This window comes from Haliotis rubra, unplaced genomic scaffold, assembly GCF_003918875.1.
Source record: "Haliotis rubra isolate DU_JTF1 unplaced genomic scaffold, ASM391887v1 Scf630, whole genome shotgun sequence".
NCBI lineage: Eukaryota > Metazoa > Mollusca > Gastropoda > Lepetellida > Haliotidae > Haliotis > Haliotis rubra.
Genome location: NW_025767336.1, coordinates 145506 through 168734, shown reverse-complemented (window position 1 = coordinate 168734; position 23229 = coordinate 145506). Strand labels below are relative to the sequence as shown.

Below are 23229 nucleotides of genomic sequence, written 5' to 3'. Positions count from 1 at the left end.
ATTTGTGACCGAGCTCTATGTACATACACCATGACACAAAACTCTCCTTCATCTGGGAAGGTTTGTGACTGAGCTCTGTGCACATACACTTTGACATTAAACTTTTCATAGTCTGAGAAGGTTTGTGACTGAGCTCTATGCACATACACCATGACATCAAACTCTACTTCTTCTGGGAAGGTTTGTGACAGCTCTATGCACATACACTATGGCATCAAACTCTCCTTCTTCTGGGAAGGTTTGTGACTGAGCTCTATCCACATACACTATGACATCAAACTCTCCCTCTTCTGGGAAGGTTTGTGACTGAGCTCCATGTACATACACCATGATATCAAGCACTCCATCTTCTGGGAAGGTTTGTGACTGAGCTCTATGCACATACACTATAACATCAAACTCTCCTTCTTCTGGGAAGGTTTGTGACTGAGCTCTATGCACATACACCATGGCACCAAATTCTCCTTCTTCTGGGAAGGATTATGACTGAGCTCTATGTACATACACTATGACATCAAACTCTCCTTCTTCTGGGAGGGTTTGTGACTGAGCTCTATGTACATACACAATGACATCAACCTCTCCTTCTTCTGGGAAGGTTTGTGACTGAGCTCTATACACATACACTGTGACATCAAACTCTCCTTCTTCTGGGAAGGTTTGTGACTGAGCTCTATACACATACACTGTGACATCAAACTCTCCTTCTTCTGGGAAGGTTTGTGACTGAGGTCTATACACATACATCATGACATCAAACTCTCCCTCGTCTGGGAAGGTTTGTGACTGAGATCTATACATATACACTATGACATCAAACTCTCCCTCGTCTCGGAAGGTTTGTGACTGAGGTCTATGCACATACACTATGACATCAAACTGTCTTTCTTCTGGGAAGGTTTGTGACTGAGGTCTATGCACATACACTATGACATCAAACCCTCCTTCTTCTGGGAAGGTTTGTGGCTGAGCTCTATGTACATACACTATGACACCAAACTCTACTTCTTCTGGGAAGGTTTGTGACTGAGCTCTATCCACATACACTATGACATTAAACCCTCCCTCTTCTGGGAAGGTTTGTGACTGAGCTCTATGCACATACACTGTGACATCAAACTCTCCTTCTTCTGGAAAGTTTGTGACTGAGGTCTATGTACATACACCGTGACACCAAACTCTCCATCTTCTGGGAAGGTTTGTGACTGAGCTCTATACACATACATCATGACATCAAACTCTCCCTCGTCTGGGAAGGTTTGTGACTGAGATCTATACATATACACTATGACATCAAGCTCTTCATCTTCTGGGAAGGTTTGTGACTGAGCTCTATACACATACATCATGACATCAAACTCTCCCTCGTCTGGGAAGGTTTGTGACTGAGATCTATACATATACACTATGACATCAAGCTCTTCATCTTCTGGGAAGGTTTGTGACTGAGCTCTAAGAAGGAAAGTCTGAAGATCGTGAGTAGGAAGACTGCTAACTGGCGTAAAACTGCGAAAATCACACACGATACGAGAAACAAGGTAAACATTTAAATCTCATGAGAACAACCTGGGATAGTTCATCATGTTTTTTGCCTCTATTATGCTTGATATCTGCATCAAAGTCCTGCAAATGGCCATAGTTTTGTGTTTAACATGTGGTTCCAGTAGAATGAGAGAATTCTTGATAATGACAGTGATGTTATCAAAAGCAGCCTGACAAGTATTGTACTAAACACATGTAGTGAAAAGGCTACCACATTTAAAAACATTTATGGTTTTAAAGTTTCAAATAGTTTCCGTCTTTGCTCGACAGGAAATGTGAGATAAACCCAGACTGCATTAACGATGTTAAATCTCTACACATGAGTGGACTGTAAATTTTCGATTGGAACGATTCTACACAAGAAGTTTATTTTAGATAGTGACTTCTGACTACACAGACAATACAAGATCGAAGGTTCGTAAATTTCTAACAGGAACACCAGTTTTCCTTTACCATTATTGTGACAGCTCTGGTGTACGGTTAGAGCATTTGAACACTGACGCTGACATAGTCGGTGGTGTTGGGAGACATACAGGTTTCAGGGGAAGCAACTCTTGAAGTCATCTCGTTTTCACTCAGCTCACAGCCCCTACCACGAAATTGTACAAATGTTGCAAGTAATTTCCGTAGCCTTTGTCACATCTTTCCAATCAATGTTGACGTCGATGAAGTTTACAAAATGCAAAGTATTTTAAAGAAATACAAGTGAAAACACCACCGTGCTCTTAAAGTATATTTAAACTGTATCAAAATCTCACCGAATATACACTTGTTCCATGCGTCTCTCCTTTCTGGAAACTGGACACTATTTCAGGAAAGTATATTTTTTACCATTTTAAAGAAACGCTTTGGGCCAGTACCTCAAATTTAGGTCTGCCAGAGAGAGAAATTATTTCAGTTAATGAATACCGAAGTATTGATCATAATTGACTTGATAAATTGGCTCTGCGAATCGCGGGCTCTCTTTTAGCCGTCCGTGACGTCGACTGCACGGTTATGTGGTCCATTCTTCCAGCATTGGGAAATATTGGCATTTCCCATCTCACCTTGACAACCAGAGATACTGGCGATATAGAATGCATACAACTGTGCACTGGTGTATTTCAAGTACGTTAAATACTCAACGCGGCAAAATGATACCGGACGTATTTATTTCAAGTAGGTGAAATACTCAATCTTGCAGAATGATACCGGACGTATTTGTATTCAGGAGAGACGGACGGACGTGTATAAATGAATGTGATTCAAGAGACAAGTCACCGGATAGATAAACACAGTATACCAGCAACCACATCTATGTCAGACATAGAAACATGTTAACTTGTTCATTAAGTACTGAAGAAACTGATATTCCGAGGGAAATCACAACTCTTTCGTTACATCAAATTGTTATCCCAAGAGATGCATTCACTCACTCACGTGCGCACACACATGCACGAACGCACGTGCACAGGCGAAGACACGTACGCACATTCACATATCAACAAACTTCAAAAATAACGTTTTCAAAGTAACAACTGCACCTTTTGACGTTTACACAAATTTTGTTGGATCTATACTTAAAATGTACAAACAAGTTTACACAAATTTTGTTGGATCTTTACTTAAAATGTGTAAGAATCCAGACTTGGTGTCGTCACTACAGGGCTGAAGTAATACCGATGTGACGTCAAGCCTAACACAACTCAACTTCCACACATTTAACCGGAACTACTTTTCAGGGGGAATCCCCGATTGTAACACGCATACTTGTCCCATTCCCAGTTCATGTCCAACATTTCTGACAAAACAGGCAGCATAATGTCACAGGGTATTTTACCAACTGTAACTGCACATTCAGTGAGGATAATGACAATTTATCCGGCAGTTGGCATGTGCTATATCTACTGTATATCACGTGTCAAGGATTTTAAACGCTGTATTCTAAATCTAACCAGGAGTTTAATATTCACAACTCAATGGAATGGCGCAGCCCAGCGCAATCGGAATACCTATCTGGCACACACTTTGATGATTCGCTTTTGATATAATTTGCTTATTATCAATTGATCCTCAGAGGTAATGTACTGATGTCACAATTTATCGATAATTGAACGATATCAGACGTTTCAACTCGTAACAGAAACTGAGTGCCGCGCAGGATGTGAAAACAAATATGTAAACAACGCCTTTAGTACTATATACAATGATTGTATATACTACTCCTTTCAAAACATACTTTTGCATCTTGTGAGTAAAATTGATTGTCCAGCCCAGGAGAAGGTTGTTCCCTTCAGCTTTGATTGCTTCTATTTGGGGACACCCTTTTCTGAACAATAACAAAAATATATTGGGCAGGGAGTGCTTAATCTGATATTTATTTTCACACTGTATGTGTATATATGTTACGCACGCATGGTTTAAATTGCTGTTTCGTTCAACACAGCCATGTCAGTAGTCACATGACAACACGATACAGTCATGTCAGTAGTCACATGACAACACGATACAGTCATGTCAGTTGTCATATGACAACATGATACAGTCATATCAGTAGTCATTTGACAACATGATACAGTCATGTCAGTAGTCATATGCCAACTCAACACAATCATATCAATAGTCACATGACAACTCAACACAGTCATGTCAGTGGTCACATGACAACTCAACACAATCATGCCAGTAGTCACATGACAATTCAACACAATCATGTCAGTAGTCACATGACAACTCAATACAGCCATGCCAGTGGTCACATGACAATTCCACACAAACATGTTAATAGTCACATGACAACACGATACAGTCATGCCAGTAGTCATATGACAACACGATATAGTCATGCCAGTAGTCATATGACAACACGATACAGTCATGTCAGAAGTCACATGACATCTCAAAACAGTCATGTCAATAGTAACATGACAACCCGATACAGTCATGTCAGTGGTCACATGACAACTCAACACAATCATGTCGGTAGACACATGACAACTCAACACAGTCATGTCAGTAGACACATGACAAAGCGATACAGTCATGTCAGTGGTCACATGACATCTCAACACAGTCGTGTCAGTGGTCACATGACAATTCAACAGTTATGTCAGTAGACACCTGACAACCCAACACAGTCATGCATGTAGTTGTATGACAACTCAACACAGTCATATCAGTAGTCAAATGACAACACGATACAGTCAAGCTAGTAGTCATATGACAACACAATACAATCATATCAGTAGTCATATGACAACACGACACAGTCATGCCAGTAGTCATATGACAACACGATACGGTCATGTCAGTAGTCATATGACAACACGATACAGCCATGCCAGTAGTCATATGACAACACGATATAGTCATATCAGTAGTCATATGACAACACGATACAGTCATATCAGTAGTCATATGACAACTCAACACAGTCATGCCAGTAGTCTCATGAAAACTCAACACAGTCATGTCAGTAGTCATATGATAACACGATATAGTCATATCAGTAGTCATATGACATCACGATATAGTCATATCAGTAGTCATATGTCAACACGACACAGTCATGTCAGTATACAGTACTCTGCAATGTTGCCAAAGTTACTGTATATATTATGACGTGAGTCGATATGATTGGCTATATGATTATTTTAGTAAATTATTTAGTTAATTGGACATTCACAGTTTAACACTCGCGTTGCACTTAACATTTAAGTTAAATATGCTCAATACAGATTACTAATTTTACGTTTTAACTGGTTGTTGAAGATGTCTATAAAAAATAAATTTGAAACTTATTATACAGTGCACATACTATTTGTCCGATACATTTCCGGTCGAATACCGTTGTGTCGAATTTGACGCAAACAACGTGAATGCGTCTAGTTATCCGATGTTACCGACAAATGAATAAAGAAAAATACGAAATTACTAAGCTTGTAATTCGAGACAACTGCAAACTCGACTCATATGTGATCGACACATGGTTGTTATATTGTATGTAAAACTATCGTGTGATATAAACAGCTCATTATGTCCGTATCAAACGCCTAGATGTCGATTTATACAATAACATAATGTTGTTTACGGTCTGGCATGTTTCTATTTAAGAACACAGTACTTTCTACAGGGTAGTGATCTTTCAGTGTCCCTCTGATATATGTCCACGTGTAAGCCTCAGGTTGCCGTATATGGAGGTCCAACGTAAATATTGCCGTATTACTCATTCGAAACAATTTCTGAAATATGTTCCTTGTGTTCAATGCAGTTCATCGTCCTCCACTCGTTGGTAGACATTTATATACACGTTATGAGCCAGAACGTTTAATTTGTGTTGAAATATTTTCCTCTACCGTGAACAACTTGAACATTTATTTGATCAATGCAAAACAGGTTTGTTCTCTAGAGAAATCCAGTCAACCGAGACCTTGAGGCAGTCATGTATGGAAGAAACACGCATTTCGTTGTGCGTGTATTCATTTTCCCAAACACATCATCCCCCATGACGAAACGAGGTAAGAATATTTTTACTGTTCTGCAGCTCATACCTGTCTTAAGTGGCGACTAACGGGATCGGCCAGGCTCGCAGACATGTTTAAGTCACCAAAACCCCAGTGCCTAGACTGACGCTGATGATATCACTCACTAGGTTGTCTGGTCGAGAACCCATCATGTACAGACGGCTGTCATACGGCTGGAGTGTTATTGGCTGAGTACAGCGTCGAAGAGAAATGGTGGCGTTTAATTTACAGAGCTTTGAATGTGGCTTATATTCTGATACTAAACAAACTAATGCATAAGTATAATTCACTGTGTTCTGCTCTTTATTAAACACTCTAGAAGTGTAACAAAACTATTGTCAAGTGAAAACATATACATTATTTTGTTGACACAGAATTCTAAAATCGAAGTTGCCAACCAACTACTGAGATTGTATACAGGCCTTTGTCCATAAAATGTAATTTCCTTTTTTTGTCGAAGCGAGTGTTTTGAAACACAATGTCAACAAATAATTTCCTCAATACACATATGTATGCACCCGGCAATGAGGTTCGTTCTCCATGACGACCTAACCAGATTCACAGTCACCAGCTGGACATACGACATACATACCAGGCAATGAGGTTCATTCACCATGACGACCTAGCTATGTTCACAGTCACCAGCTGGACATGCGGAGATACGGATTCTTACACATGCATCTAGGGGAGTGAAACAACAACAGCAAGTATACTGACTTCGTCAATAGTGAAACATATGTGTCTAACAAGTCAGTATGAGTTGTTGGTCTTGATGTGATGCAAGGGCATGTTCCAGTGTCTACGTCCGTGTGTTATGTAATTTACACGTGTTCATATAATTCACCGAGAATAGTTGCATAGTTGCTTAATGCGGCGCTAAAGAATATTCACTCACTTTTAACCATGCAATATTTCACCTCTTCTTATTATCGTTTCAGGAAAAATGTTCACGTTGACTATTCTCTCCCTAGCCTGTATATTTTCGCACACACAAGGTAAATAAGTGAATAATATTTCCCGCATGACTAAGTAGTAACTGTTTCATGTCGTAAGTATATTATTTACAGCTATAAACACTCGTGGTATGCACTGTTAGTAACATCGGGCTGTACTAGACTTTCATCATGATCAGTGACAAACTGCCTGGAGAAACTGTCAACACCATGTATGGCATTTTAAGAGACAATTCAGATTACGCTACAAGTTCCTTCCTATATTGCGATGTAGTTTCGCCATACCGCTAAAGCACCGCGAAAGTGGCGCAGAAAGGTCGCAAAGTATCGCGTTACTCGTTCCAGAATGGCGCAGAAAGGTTGCAAAGTATCGCGTTACTCGTTCCGGAATGGAGCACAAAGGTTGCAAAGTATCGCGTTACTCGTTCCGGAATGGCGCAGAAGGTCGCAAAGTATCGCGTTACTCGTTCCGGAATGGCGCAGAAGGTCGCAAAGTATCGCGTTACTCGTTCCGGAATGGCGCAGAAAGGTAGCAAAGTATCGCGTTTATCGTTCCGGAATGGCGCAGAAAGGTCGCAAAGTATCACGTTACTCGTTCCGGAATGGCGCAGAAAGGTCGCAAAGTATCGCGTTACTCGTACCGGAATGGAGCAGAGTTACCGCTGCTGTTCGTGAAACTCTCGCGAATTTGCCGCGAAAGCTTGGCAAAAGTGGCGTTTTAGTTGGCGTATTAGCCAAACTGTCAACACCATGTATGTCATTTTAAGGGACAATATTAACTTTTCCAAACGTTTATTTTCCTGTATCGCGATATAGTACCGCGAAGGTAGTTCATGTCGCAGAGTTTCGCAATAGGGGCAGCTTTGCTTGGGAAGAATGCATAATGCATAATGTATCATACATATAATGGCATTCTGTTACAAATGGCACATTTTTTATTCAGAATGTCAGTACGGAAACCCACCTGCCGCTTAATGTCAATGATTTGCACGTACCATATAGCTTATACCTTATAACTGTATATATATGATGTATAATGTTATGGTACACCGTACCGTATAAGGTAAAATATAGCATATATACCATTTTATAATGTAAAAAGGTATAATGTGTTATAGAAAATAGGATAGCAATGTGTTAGGTATAAGGTAATATGTAAGAGATATAAGATATAAGGTACGTGCAAATCATTGACATTAAGCGGCAGGTGGGTTTCCGTATTGACAATCTGAATAATAAATGTGCCATTTGTAACAGAATGTATTGGATGTTAAAGAACGTAATAATAACACGTCAACGACCTGGTTTGTTTTTCCATACTGTTAAGACATTGAGTGGTATGTATTAAAAAATCCCGAAGATTTTACAACTTTTAAGAAACAGTGTTACCAATAGCTTGACCCTTCAATAACGACGACGATGTATAATGCATATTGCATAAGGTATAATGTATCATTTACAATCTAAATAGTACAATGTATTAGACATAAGGCACAAGGCGTCAGGCATAAGGTAAAAGGTATAACGTACACTCTATATGGTGTAGTGCATGATGCCGTGTCTGTTAATTCCTATCAGCTGAACATTGCTTCCTCGATAAACATGTTCACCATCCCTTTCAGCTTCTCACTGCACCGAGGACCAGCATTGTTCGGACTGTGACATCACGACAGGATTCTGTACCTCTGACTGTCTACTTGGGTTTTATGATCAGAAATGCAGGTCCAAGTGCAACAAGAACTGTCTGGGCAAAGCGTGCTCACTTTCAAGCAATGGTAATGACAATTGCACGAATGGTTGCGTGTCTGGATACCAGGGTACCGGCTGCAACATACCATGTGACAGTACAGGAGGTAGCTGTACAGCATGTCCAGGTGGTTGTGATGGAGGATATTGTCAGCTGGGCTCTTCCTGTGTGTCTGGATGTGTAGACTCCTACTACGGGGCTGGCTGTAAGAACTGTTCAAGTGGATGTAAGCAATGCAACAGAATAACAGGAACATGCATTGAGACGAACCCCGCCAGCGGTTGTGAAGGTGGTTGTGTACCTGGACATACTGACAGTGGTTGTAAACATGGCGACTGTGTCCACGGATCCCGTCACCCAGATGTTAAACCCCCGGATACAGGATGTAAGCCGGGGTTGTATGGGGACCACTGCAACAAGTCATGTCGAGTTTGTGGTGATGGAGATTGTGATCAGATGTCAGGATTCTGCTTCAGAGGCTGCAACAAGACCGGGCGTGGATGCAGATCTTCATGCAGACTCAACTGTACCCTAGCTGAATGTACCATCGAAACATGCCCTGAAGGTGAATAGCTGACAGTGTTTTATTAAAATAACATACCCTTAGAGACTCGGGCTAGGACTGGTCTTCAGCAACCCATGCTTGTCGTATGAGGCGACTAACGGGATCGGATGGCGAGGCTCGGTGGCACGGTGGACACAGGTCATCGTATCCTAATTGCGTAGATCGATGCTCATGATTGGGTTGTCTGGTCCCGATTATTTACAGAAAGCCGCCACATTGCTGGAATATTGCTTAGTGCAGGGTGAAACAAGAAAGAAACAAACCAACTCATTTAAACGGCATATTCAAAGGCAATAACATGCTTCTTTATACAGATTGGGAACAGCATAACGGGACCTTAGGCATAAGCAGCTGTAATAATTATAAGATTGCAATGCTATTTATGTCCCGTTCTATATTGATTCTAGAGTGGGTAGTAGTCATGTGTTATGTTCAACTAAATATGTAAACCTCGGCCAGACACAACACCTACCACACTGTTAAGTCTATCATCAGAGGTAGTAAATGTTAACTCAATAACGACACCGTTAACACAGTTAACACAGTTAACGCCGGATATGTCCAATATACGCCTTGATTCGTTCCTGTTTTGTTCCAAGGAGACCAAGAGGTCAGTGATGATCGGGACCTCAATCAATCAATCAACATGGGTCTCTTGACAGTGCTCTGCCTCTTTGTATTCTGCATCCTGATCACTGTCTGTGTCTGCTACTGCAGAATTACGTTCTCACAAAGGTAAGCTGAAAAGTATATTCAATAAACGCCCGTGAGATTTGTGATCATCGTTCGTCCGTTATGTGTATGTCATGCCGTATTTCATAATGTTGGAAACACAGATTTTCATGGCTTGTGTGAAGATGGAAAATTTGATGTGATGCTCACATGGGAATGTTTCGTGAGTGATTGAATGTGGGTTCACACCACTTTTAGTAATATTCAAACAACATCACGGCGGGGGACATCACAAAATTGACTTCACACATTGTACCCTAATGGGGAATCGAACACAGGTCTATGACGAGACAAGCGAACGCTTTTACCACTGGGCTACCCCACCTCCTCTCGGGAATGTTTTAATCAGGACATAGGTCATGACTGAAATGTTGACAACATCGATCTCATTGTGTTGCATCATTTGAGTATCTGCATTCGTTCGTTCGTTCGTTCATATACACATGCCTGTTACAGAGTGTAACAATACCTTAAGCCCCTTGTTCCTTATACCTAATGTGAAGTTTTGTTGTTTTGAAGAGCGGGGGCGGTCCAAGAGGAAGTTGAATATCGAGATGAACCAGCCAGAGAGAGGCTGGCATCCATGTACATAAGGTCTCACCATACATACTGTGATGTCGACGAAAGTGGAACTGGTCCAGTGATAATCTTTCTGTAGACGGTTCAGATGAGACATTGTGATGAAGAGGAGATAGACATGGGTCTAGTGATAGTCTTTCTCTAGACGGGTCAGATGAGACATTGTGATGAAGAGGAGATAGACATGGGTCTAGTGACAGTCATTCTGTAAACGGTTCAGATGAGACATTGTGATGAAGAGGAAATAGACATGGGTCTAGTGATAGTCGTTCTGTAGACGGTTCAGATGAGACATTGTGATGAAGACGAGGTAGACATGGGGTCAGTAATAGTCTTTCTGTAGACGGTTCAGATGAGACATTGTGATGAAGACGAGGTAGACATGGGGTGAGTGATAGTCTTTCTTTAGACGGTTCAGATGAGACATTGTGATGAAGAGGAGATAGACATGGGTCTAGTGATAGTCTTTCTTTAGACGGTTCAGATGAGACATTGTGATGAAGATGAGGTATACATGGACCTAGTGATAGTCTTTCTTTAGACGGTTCAGATGAGACATTGTGATGAAGACGATATAGACATGGGGTGAGTGATAGGCTGTCTGAAGACGTCGATGAGGATTCCAGAAGACATTGTGATGAAGACGAGATAAACATGGACTGGTAATAATCCTTCGCGTTGATGACGTAGATGAAAGATCCTGACATATGCTATCTTGTGCAGGGGATGTCGACTTGATCTATCACTTCAAGGACCATCTTAGAATAAATTCAGGAGGGAATACCAATCCCATTAATGAGATGCGGTGATCTTGTTTCCGTTGAAATGACGTACACATATCACACTGGGACTCTCCAACTTCAAGATATGTCATGGAGATGTTGTGATTAGCAGCATTCCGACTCGGCATTTCCTATAATCAATAATATAAGAAAATGTTGACTGATATGATATATAAAATGTAGACCTCTTATAGTCATTGTCGCTGCGTGTGGCTCATTACGTCCACACCCATTCAACTTTCAATTTCCTTTCCATGACAGTTTCGTGCAGACTAATAATATAAATACCATTTCAAAATAGTTGCACAGCTCCATTTGTGTACAGCCCCAATCAACGACAAGGTGACTGACGATGTTCAGTCACGCACAGTGTATTTGTTTTGAATGTTGAATAAAGAATCTAAATAATTCTTGTGTGTTGTTATCATATTGAAGTAATAGAGTCATCCGTGACTAATGAGTGAGTGAGTGAGTGAGTTAGGTCAAATTATACGGATATAGTAAATGAAAGTAAATTTTAAAAACCTGTCAACGAAGGACAGTAATACAACTAGATTATCAGAGATTTATATTTAAAACTAGTATTTAAGTAATATTTTAACTTTAAATGACAATGCAATATGAAAACAGGCGATAGATTGCAAACTACTGAATGTAGATCACCATACTGGTGACCAGTGACTCATGCAACGATCCAAACAGCGATGTGATCTGAATATCGTTATGCTCATTTCCTTAGGAAATCTTTCTACAAATGAGCGGAAATCCGATAAGTTGCAAAATTGTAACTAAATGCGGATTACGCAATGACCAAACATTTCCCTCCACATAACGGCGGGTTCATTGGTTCCTTCGTTCAATGAACAATCTGAGGATTGCTGTAATAACAATGAGGTGAGATGTATGACATATTCCAGATAACGGGGGGTTCAGTGGTTCCATTGTTCAAGGACAATGTGAGGATTGCTGTAATAACAGCGTGTCAGATGTACGACATTCCAGAAATATTACGGTGGGAAAGCTTCTGACATTGCTCCAATTTAGGGGATCGAACCTTGGTCTTCAGCGTGATATCAGAAAGTACAGTCCATTGCTTAACGATATACATATAGATAGTTTTAGATTTCACGGGTTGCAATGGCTACATCAGTCTGAAGTTTGTTCACCATTTTGTTCAGGAATTATTAGCACGTTGTGGTATAATCATTTATCAGGTAACCAATTTATAAAGACACACGTCGGCTTCATTTTGTGACACTAAGTTGCTTCAATACATTATTAGCACGTTGTGGTATAATCATTTGTCAGCAAACTTATTTATAAGGACACACGCCGGCTTCATTTTGTGACACTAAGTTGCTTCAATACATTATTAGCACGTTGTGGTAAATCATTTGTCAGCAAACTTATTTATAAAGACACATGCCGGCTTCATCTTGTGACACTAAGTTCCTTCAATACATTATTAGCACGTTGTGGCAAATCATTTGTCAGCAAACTTATTTATAAAGACACACGCCGGCTTCATCTTGTGACACTAAGTTGCTTCAATACATTATTAGCACGTTGTGGTATAATCATTTGTCAGCAAACATAAGTATAAAGACACACGCCGGCTTCATTTTCTGACACTAAGTTGCTTCAATACATTATTAGCACGTCGTGGTATAATCATTTGTCAGCAAACTTATTTATAAGGACACACACCGGCTTCATTTTCTGACACTAAGTTGCTTCAATACATTATTAGCACGTTGTGGTATAATCATTTGTCAGCAAAATTATTTATAAAGACACATGCCGGCTTCATCTTGTGACACTTAGTTGCATCAATACATGTTTACTTTAGTTTTGCATTAATTAGCATAACTTAACCTGACACCATGTCAGCCTACAGGACGTGGTTTCAGTAACTGTCTGTGTTCGTATGTTTACAAATATCAGCTGTGGGCGACACGGACATCAGAGGAGATGAATGTATAGCGTGTCCATATGGACATAGAAACGGTAACCGTTGAATGTGTCTATTATCTAAGTATCGCTTTAATGTCAAAATATTAGCGAAATATAGAAAGGATTTAATTGGAAATTTCCACTGTCACAGGTCGTGTTTTCATCATTTGTAACCTAAAGCAGATTCGATTATTCTGATACATATCACAGTTGTTATGCTGTAGACGGCCATGAAATAGTTTGTCAGTAACGTCTTAAACTTCATTTTCAGTCTGCCTGACGACATCTTGTTGTCAGTGTTGTACTAGTGTTGTCAACTTTGTTCTACACGCCTGGGAACAGAACACACATATTGCACCACAGAGAAGTATTCCGTGATAACAGGAAGCCAATATCAGCAGATTGCTGAATCTAGTTTCTTCTTCCCAAATCCACAACACTACTACTCAATGCATTGTATGTTTGTGTCACGAAGCAATGGAAACCGATCTAAGTTGTCGCCTCGCCTGTGTACATATTACATGACACTTGATACATGATACTTAACACAGAATTTAGAACACATTTCACGTGAAGGCATATTAAAACTCACATGAGGAGCGTCACATATCCAACATGACACACGTCATATCATATACTACACATACCACACGTTATATCATGCATGGCACATACCACACGTCATATCATACATGACACATACCATACGTCACATCATACAAGGCACATACCACACGTCACATCATACATGACACATACCACACGTCATATCATACATGACATATACCATACGTCATATCATACATGACACATACCACACATCACATCATACATGACACATACCACACGTCATATCATAAATGACACAAACCATACGTCATATCATACATGACATATACTATACGTCATGTCATACATGACACATACCATACGTCATAGCATACATGCCACATACCATACGTCATACCATACATGACACATACCACACGTCACATCATACATGGCACATACCATACGTCATATCACACATGCCACATGCCACACGACACATCACACATGACACATACCACACGTCATATCATACATGACACATACCATACGTCATATCAACATGACACATACCATACGTCATATCAAACATGCCACATGCCACACGACACATCACACATGACACATTACACACGTCATATCATACATGACACATACCATACGTCATATCAAACATGACACATACCATACGTCATAGCATACATAACAAATACCATACGTCATATCATATATGACACATACCATACGTCATAGAATACATGACACATGCCACACGACATATCCTACATGAAACATACAAGACGTCATATCATACATGGCATATACCACTCGTCATATCATACATAACACATGCCACACGTGATATCATACATGACACATACCGCACGACATATCATGCATGACACATACGACAGGACATACCATGCGTTTTACATACCATTCGCCATATCAAAAATGACATAAACCACACGACATATCATACATGACACATACCACACGTTACATCATACATGACACATGTCACACATCATATCATGCGTGATAAATTCAATACGTCATATAATGCATGACACATGTCACACGTCATATCATGCACAACCAATACCACACGTCATATCATACATGACACATACCACACGCCATATGAAACATGACACACACCACACATCATATCATGCATGACACATACCACACGTCAGATGATACATGACAGATGTCACACGTCATATCACGCTTAACTCATGCCATACATCATATAATATATGAAACATAGCGTACGCCATATGAAACATGACACACACCACACATCATATCATGCATGACACATACCACACGTCAGATGATACAGGACACATGTCACACGTCATATCATGCATAACTCATACCATACATCATATAATATATGAAACATAGCGTACGCCATATTATACATGACATATAACACACGTCATATCAAACATGACGCATACCACAAGTCATATCATGCATGACACATGCCACACACCATACCATGCGTATTACATACCATACGTCATATCCAATATGACACACTCCACAGGTCATAGCAAACATGACATATACCACACGTCAGATCATACATGACACATACCACACGTCATATCATGCATGACACATACCACACGTCATATCTTACATGACGCATACCACACGTCGTATCATGCATGACACATACCACACGTCATATCATACATGGCACATAACACACGTCATATCATACACAACATATACCACACGTCATATCATACAAAGCTCATGCCACATGGCAAATCATACATGATCCATACCACATGACATATCATACATGACACATAAAACATGACACATCATACATGACACATGTCACACGTCATACCATGCATGACATATATCTCACGTCATATCAAACATGACACATACCACTCGTGAAATCATACATGACACATACCACACGTCATTTCATGCATGCCACATACTACAGAACATACCATGCATGACACATACCACACGTCACATCTTGCATGCCACATACACCACTTCATGTCATACATGACACATACGACACGGTGTATCATACATGACACGTACCATAAATCATATCATACATGACACATACCACTCGGCATATCAAAAAATGACGCATACCACCCGACATATCATGCATGACACATACCATACATCATATCATACATGACACATACCACACGTCACATAATACATGAAACATATCATATATCATATCATGCAGATAAGTACTGTAAATACCACCAGCAAGATATCACACTCAACACATTGTACATAGCATATCATTGACGTATCTCACACATCGTACATAACATATCATTGACGTATGTCACACATTGCATATCATATGAAATAAGTCCTGTCATACAGCAGCAGGGATTGTGTAAGTCATTACATATTGTTATTGTATACATTTGCCGTGTTGACGAATAATAACTTACTTTTAAATGAGAAACAAGGACTCAACTATCTCGCGTTTGCATTCAAACGTCCTTGACATTTCAACAAAAGCACATTTTCCTGCAAATAAGGAATAGAAAAGTGAAGTCAACCGACTCGATGAATTTTCTAGTTTTAAATACAAGGAAACCAAAACAAAATACGTTGTTGTTTATTCTCAGTCACGCGTTCTCAGGGTTAATGTAAGTACCACTTGATTTAGGTAGTATTTCATGAACAATATTTGTTACCTTAGTTTAACATCGTGAAACTATTATAACACCGACTGTGCATGTTTTCATTCAGGACTGCTATATCACTTCCTCAGAACAAGCATGGACTGGTTGAATATTCTGTGTTTGATGTGCTCACATATCGCCACACAAGGTAAGAGGAACAGAGCACAATTTACGCAAGTACCCCATGTGGACATTAATGAAATGTTAGAAAGATTTATAGGACAGGGGACGTAGGAGACCATAACAGTGTAAGTTTATTTTTTTCCAAAACTAAGCGTCCCTGTCAGAAATCGAAAAGTTTGACGTCAGTATAAAGTCACCCCAACATCTCGGTTAGAATTGGTCTTCAGTAACCCATGCTCGTCGTAAACGTCGACTACCGGGATCGGGTGGTCAGGCTTGCTGAGTTTTCAACATGTCATCGTATCCAGTTGCGTAGATCGATGCTCATGATGTTGATCACAGGATTGTCTGGTCCAGAATCTATTTGCAGGCCGACGACCATATATATAACTGGGACATTGCCTAATGTGTCTTTAAAGAATAAAGAAATCGACCAATTCACAACAAACAAGAAACTCGAAAAGCATGAAGCATCAAACGTTAATACATTCATGTTTCATGAACTCAGGTCATTACATTTGATTCTTCAGCAGAGATAAGCTCCACACTTCCACCTGTCTCCTGCAAGGACAACCAGCACTGTTCCGACTGTGACGGAGCAGGGATTTGCCTGGAGTGTACTGTAGGGTATTTCGGCCGGAGATGCGATGCTTTTTGTAGTGAGAATTGTCTTAATAAGAAATGTACAGAATCAGGAAATGGCAATGTCAACTGTACAGACGGCTGTGTCCCGGGACATCAAGGTGCTGGCTGCAACATACCCTGTGACAGTCAAGGAGGTAACTGTACAGCATGTCCAGGTGGTTGTGATGGAGGATATTGTCAGCTGGGGTCATCCTGTGTGTCTGGGTGTGTACACTCCTACTACGGGACTGGCTGTAAGTCGTGTTCCAGCCGATGCAAGATCTGCAACAGATCGACCGGAAGATGCACTGAATGTCAATCTCCTTTTGACGGTCAGAACTGTGGATGTGAAAACTGCCATGGGTCTGGAGACTGTGAAAAGGGCGACTGTGAGAATGACCCACGTGAGTTTTGTATAAGTAATAACTGTAATCTGCAATGCAATGCCTGCTTAATCTTGATTCAGAAAAAGACTGTTCTGGCTGGATTGTTGCACATGTTTAGTGTCAGTTTTCTCTGTTTGCTTGACAGAAGGTAATGGTGGTCAGACAAGGAGAGCACTGACTGGATTGTTTCACATGTTTAGTGTCAGTTGTCTTTGTTTGTTTGACAGAAGGTAATGGTGGTAAGACAAGGAGAGGACTGACTGGACCGTTTCACATGTTTAGTGTCAGTTTTCTCTGTTTGTTTGACAGAAGGTAATGGTGGTCAGACAAGAAGAGCAGTGACTGGATTGTTTCACATGTTTAGTGTCAGTTTTCTCTGTTCGCTTGACAGAAGGTAATGGTGGTCAGACAAGGAGAGCAGTGACTGGACTGTTTCACATGTTTAGTGTCAGTTTTCTCTGTTTGTTTGACAGAAGGTAATGGTGGTCAGACAAGGAGTGCACTGCCTGGACTGTTTCACATGTTTAGTGTCAGTTTTCTCTATTTATTTGACAGAAGGTAATGGTGGTCAGACAAGGAGAACACTGACTGGACTGTTGGTGTCACTACTTCTCCTTGTGTCCGGCATCTTGGTGACACTATGCCTGCTCTATTACAAGCGTTTGTCCAAACAAAGGTGAGTTTGTGGCCGTGTTTTGGTAACTGTCAATGCGCAACCCCTACAGTAGCACGTATCGGGTTAAACAGTGACATACTCACACAATGACAACACCCTGACCAATATGTTCTGTTGTGGAAATATGTTTCTAATACTAGATACCCTGCAGCCTGCAGGATCTATTGTGCAAGACCAGTGTAGGTTAATCATTTGGTAACGAATATGTGATTCTATAATCAGCATCATCTGGATCGGTGCTTGTTAGTGTAATATGAGTGGAGAAACAGAATCAAAAGTCCTATTGTGTGTCAACCCAAATCATAATGTATACAATTTTATGTGAGAAACAGGATTGCATTCGGTGAGTGCGAGACAAGCGTCGTCTCACCTTAGGCAATTGAGTTAAAAAATTGTTTAAAATTGCCTCTGTTCTCCCAGCAGAAACTGGATACCGGTGGGATACGTCACATGACTATAAGCCATCAAGCGCCTATCAGGCAGCTTAAAGCCAGCCTTTGAGGCATGGAGCGCTATATGAGTGGTATTATTATTATCATATGAGCTTGAGTGAGTGAGTTTAGTGTTACGCCGCACTCAGCAAATTCCTGCTATATGGCGTCGGTCTGTATATAATAATCGAGCCTGGACCGCACAATCCACTGATCAGGAGCATCCACTGATGATCATCGATCTGCGCAATTGGGAACCGATGACATGCATTGTGTCAAGCAAGTCAGCGAGCCTAACCACCCGATCCCGTTAGCCGCCTCTAACGACAAGTATGGGTTACTGAAGATCAATATTCTAACCTGGACCTTCACGGGTAACATGAGCTTGTGGAGTATATAGCAAACATCATAGGGCATATATATTTCATATCTTTGTCGTGCACGGAGTGTACCAGAAACCATTGGGAATACACATATTTCCTATGTTTGTGTTGCAGGGAGCAGGCTGAACAGAGGGAACAGATGCGTCAAGATGAGGTGGAATATCTGGAGTATTTACCGTCAGTGCAGAGAGATACCCTCGATACTAACCGACCTTCCAATCATGCCTATTATGATGTTGTTGATGGTGAGAGGCGTCCCGCCATTGTTTTCCACTGACAACTCATTGTTCCCATCTACGATACTCACAGTTTGTTAGGGATCGCTACTTTAAAACGTCCTATTGTGAATATCCCTTGTACGTGGAACGATTCTGTCAAGCTACACCATCTCGTGCACATCTCATTGTGCCACGTTCTCAATTTTTTCACTCACTCACTCTGCCTGTGTCTCTCAGCCCGCTCCCAAACGCAGCCGTTATCTGTGGATGAGGACAATGGTTAGCTTCAACGATAACTCTGTCAGACATGACAATGCTCATGTTGAATGAAGTCGACAGCTACAGGGCGAGTGTAAAACAACAGGACAATGGAAAACCCGCAGTTCATGTGCTCGAGTCACATTTCTCTTCACATTTAACCTTGGCTTGATGCTGTCTGTGGTGTAAGGTATCAGGTCATGTACTGCAAGGAAGGATTAGAACAATAACACCATGCGTGGAGATTGACTTTACTCTGTGCAAAGTGCAGATAACAAACACTTCCTTTGACAGAACCTCCTTTTGTAGCCTCGACATTTGTGCTACATGTAGCCTCAAAACGTGCATTGTTTCTTGTGTTTTGGGGGATACCGTAAAACACCTTCAAATATCTAAAATGTTTGAAACAAGTAACTGGCTGTTGTCAGTGTATCCTCAGCCAGGGACATACATTGGTAATTTAACTTCCATAGACGACGAACGTAACAAGAAAAGAAATGGAAAATATTTTCCTATCTGGCTGCAAATTCTGGCGCTTTGTAGCATATTTCAACACAACTTTAAAAATCTAAACATGCTAACACCAGGAAAATCTTCAGTAAAATCGTAAGAGGAAACATACGTGATACGCTGTGTTCGAGGGCTGTGTCAGGGTGGCCATGTTTTATATATTGACCTTCCTTGTCAGAGTGTGAAGTTCTGTCAGTGTGTGATAGTGTGTCAAGGTCGCCGTGTATTATATATTGACCTTCCATCAGAGTGTGAAGCTCAGTCAGTGTGTCGTGGGGTGGAATCACCATGTATTATATATTGTCCCTCCATCAGAGTGTAAAGCTCAGTCAGTGTGTCGTGGTGTCGGGTCAACATGTATGTCAGTGTGTCGTGGTGTGGGGTCACCATGTATTATATATTGTCCTTCCATCGGAGTGTGAAGCTCAGTCAGTGTGTCGTGGGGTGTTTGGTCACCATGTATTATATATTGTCCTTCCATCAGAGTGTAAAGCTCAGTTAGTGTGTCGTGGTGTGGGGATTGTCCTTCCATCAGAGTGTGAAGCTCAGTCAGTGTGTCGTGGTGTGGGGTCACCAAGTAGTATATATTGACCTTCCATCAGTGTGTAAAGCTCAGTCAGTGTGTCGTGGGGTGGAATCACCATGTATTATATATTGTCCCTCCATCAGAGTGTAAAGCTCAGTCAGTGTGTCGTGGTGTCGGGTCAACATGTATTATATATTGTCCTTCCATCAGAGTGTGAAGCTCAGTCAGTGTGTCGTGGTGTGGGGTCACCATGTATTATATATTGTCCCTCCATCAGAGTGTAAAGCTCAGTCAGTGTGTCGTGGTGTCGGGTCACCATGTATTATATATTGTCCTTCCATCAGAGTGTGAAGCTCAGTCAGTGTGTCGTGGTGTGGGGTCACCATGTATTATATATTGTCCTTCCTTGTCAGAGTGTAAAGCTCAGTCAGTGTGTCGTGGTGTGGGGTCAACATGTATTATATATTGTCCTTCCTTGTCAGAGTGTAAAGCTCAGTCAGTGTGTCGTGGTGTGGGGTCAACATGTATTATATATTGACCTTCCTTGTCAGAGTGTAAAGCTCTATCAGTGTGTCGTGGTGTGGAATCACCATGTATTATAAATTGTCCTTCCATCAGAGTGTAAAGCTCTATCAGCGTGTCGTGGTGTGGGGTCACCATGGATTATATATTGTCCTTCCTTATCAGAGTGTACAGCTCAGTCAGTGAGTCATGGTGTTGGCAGTCACGCTGATATGGGCATTGCCGTTATCAAGGTAACTGTGTCACAACCACAGGATAGCATATAGTGTGTATTTGTCAACTACAGCCCTACAGGTGGGGCAGGACACTGACACCCTTTTCCCCGACACCTGGTGCCACTGATTGTCACAGGTCTTTTCACAAATACACACATATGTGAGCATACCTTTCCCTTTACATCCAACTGAATCGGTTTCTGGGGATATAAATGATGTGATATATTTGAACTGACAATTTCTTATTGTCAATCCGGTCTTCTGTCTCACAAAAGAAGAGGAACGTCACAGTTTTGAAATAGTTTGAAGACATTTAGCTCACCTGATCCGAATAAAACATGTTCGTGTTATTCTGGTTTCGAAATCGCCTCAGAAAATATACTACCTGACAAATGTTCTACTTTCTATAAAGCTTGTTGTGGGCAGCACCTGAGCTTCAGGTAAGGGACATGGTACAGGATCCTGCTCCCAGGTGAGATGCGGCTTCATCTGGACAGACCCCCAGGACAACGTTTTAGTGACGCGTTCTTCCTTCCTCGGCGTCGTCAGTTTGAATGAGTGAGTGAGTTGGGCTTAACGCCGCTTTTAGCAATATTACAACAATATCACGACTGGGGACACCAGAAATGGGCTACATCGTACTCATTTGGGAAATCGAACCCATGACTTTAGCGTGACGAGCGAACGTTTTAATCACTGGGAAATACCACCGCCCCCAGTTTGATTGTGATTGCATGGAGTTGCATGGAGTCACTGTACAAAATAGATCGGCGTACGCTTAAGGGACTACATCGTGACCATGTTCTACCTTTTCGTATGGCCATTGACCTTGAATATTGGCAAATTGAATTGCATGTGCTCCTAGGACGACTTCGTTCGAGATCACGTTTCGGGGAAAAGCAGTCCACGGTGACGTAGTGTCATGTTGCAGCAGGACCATGAACGCTAGTGAGTGTTGTGGCAGGCGTTTCGAGGCAGCATCGCATTGCAGGCTGTTCTCCCAGACCTCTACCCATAAAACAGGGATGCGATGGTAACGCGGACAACAGGATCATAATCAGCCAGTAAGGAAACGCTGTCTCACTTACGCCGATCTTTTGTTGCCAATTTGCATACCTACCAGAGGTAAGCATCAACTGTCCTCGACGCGCTCCAACTGCATCTTTTGCCTCTTAATGGCAAACAAACCCGACGTTGACATGTTAACTGATCACGCCACATAGGTTACATTGCGAGCCATATTTTAGCAAGTTTCATTTAGTTTATGTCTTTCTCCGCCATTTGACAGCATATAGTGAAACGTCTTATATTTGTCTATATGACCTTAACATGTTCGCCTCCTTGCCCTATCGTCGTTTGTTAAGGGTTTGATAACGATTACAATATTCGGGTCTTTGAGGAAGTAAAGTTTCGAGATGTAAAACTGTGTGTTTAAAGCACTTGATCGTCTCGATAATTTACAGGCCGCCGTCCCTTGGCAGTGACATTACGGGGCTATACAACCAACATACCAACAGGTAATTCACAGCGTTGGAAATCTGTCAGCTAACAATAACATTGCGGGTCAGGTATTCACGCCCGCTACTAAATGCACTTGTATGTAAAGTGACAGACAGACCTTTGTCGGGTAACGTTGACTTTGTGTGGATATGTTAAATCACTATGCAGTTGGCCGCACACAGCAATCACACCACGGCTTTAAGCCTGTCATTTCTCGGATACTACCCTGTTTAGTGTAAAGCAATAATATTGAC

At 41.2% G+C, this 23229-nt stretch overlaps 2 protein-coding genes across 2 annotated transcripts; both read left to right on the top strand.

The window, feature by feature from the left end:
* The first annotated feature begins 5538 nt into the window (after window positions 1-5538).
* On the top strand, window positions 5539-11812 carry LOC124256605 (multiple epidermal growth factor-like domains protein 10). Its single transcript, XM_046690583.1, has 5 exons — window positions 5539-6038; window positions 6983-7039; window positions 8620-9309; window positions 9909-10044; window positions 10561-11812. The coding sequence occupies exons 1-5, from the start codon at window positions 5963-5965 to the stop codon at window positions 10697-10699; spliced, it is 1098 nt and encodes a 365-aa protein (XP_046546539.1). The 5' UTR covers window positions 5539-5962; the 3' UTR covers window positions 10700-11812.
* A 4697-nt stretch (window positions 11813-16509) lies between these two features.
* Window positions 16510-21825, top strand: LOC124256604 (multiple epidermal growth factor-like domains protein 10). The gene is made up of 5 exons (XM_046690582.1): window positions 16510-16567; window positions 16671-16751; window positions 17257-17754; window positions 18292-18412; window positions 19341-21825. Exons 2-5 carry the CDS (start codon window positions 16700-16702, stop codon window positions 19501-19503), a joined length of 834 nt encoding a protein of 277 aa, XP_046546538.1. The 5' UTR covers window positions 16510-16567; window positions 16671-16699; the 3' UTR covers window positions 19504-21825.
* The last annotated feature ends 1404 nt before the right edge of the window (window positions 21826-23229 follow it).

Coding starts and splice junctions, on each gene's coding strand:
- LOC124256605 (XM_046690583.1), top strand. CDS start 5,963: ATGTATGGAAGAAACACGCATTTCGTTGTGCGTGTATTCATTTTCCCA. Junction 6,039..6,982: donor ATCCCCCATGACGAAACGAG/GTAAGAATATTT, acceptor TTATCGTTTCAG/GAAAAATGTTCACGTTGACT. Junction 7,040..8,619: donor TATATTTTCGCACACACAAG/GTAAATAAGTGA, acceptor CATCCCTTTCAG/CTTCTCACTGCACCGAGGAC.
- LOC124256604 (XM_046690582.1), top strand. CDS start 16,700: ATGGACTGGTTGAATATTCTGTGTTTGATGTGCTCACATATCGCCACA. Junction 17,755..18,291: donor CGACTGTGAGAATGACCCAC/GTGAGTTTTGTA, acceptor TTTATTTGACAG/AAGGTAATGGTGGTCAGACA. Junction 18,413..19,340: donor AAGCGTTTGTCCAAACAAAG/GTGAGTTTGTGG, acceptor TTTGTGTTGCAG/GGAGCAGGCTGAACAGAGGG.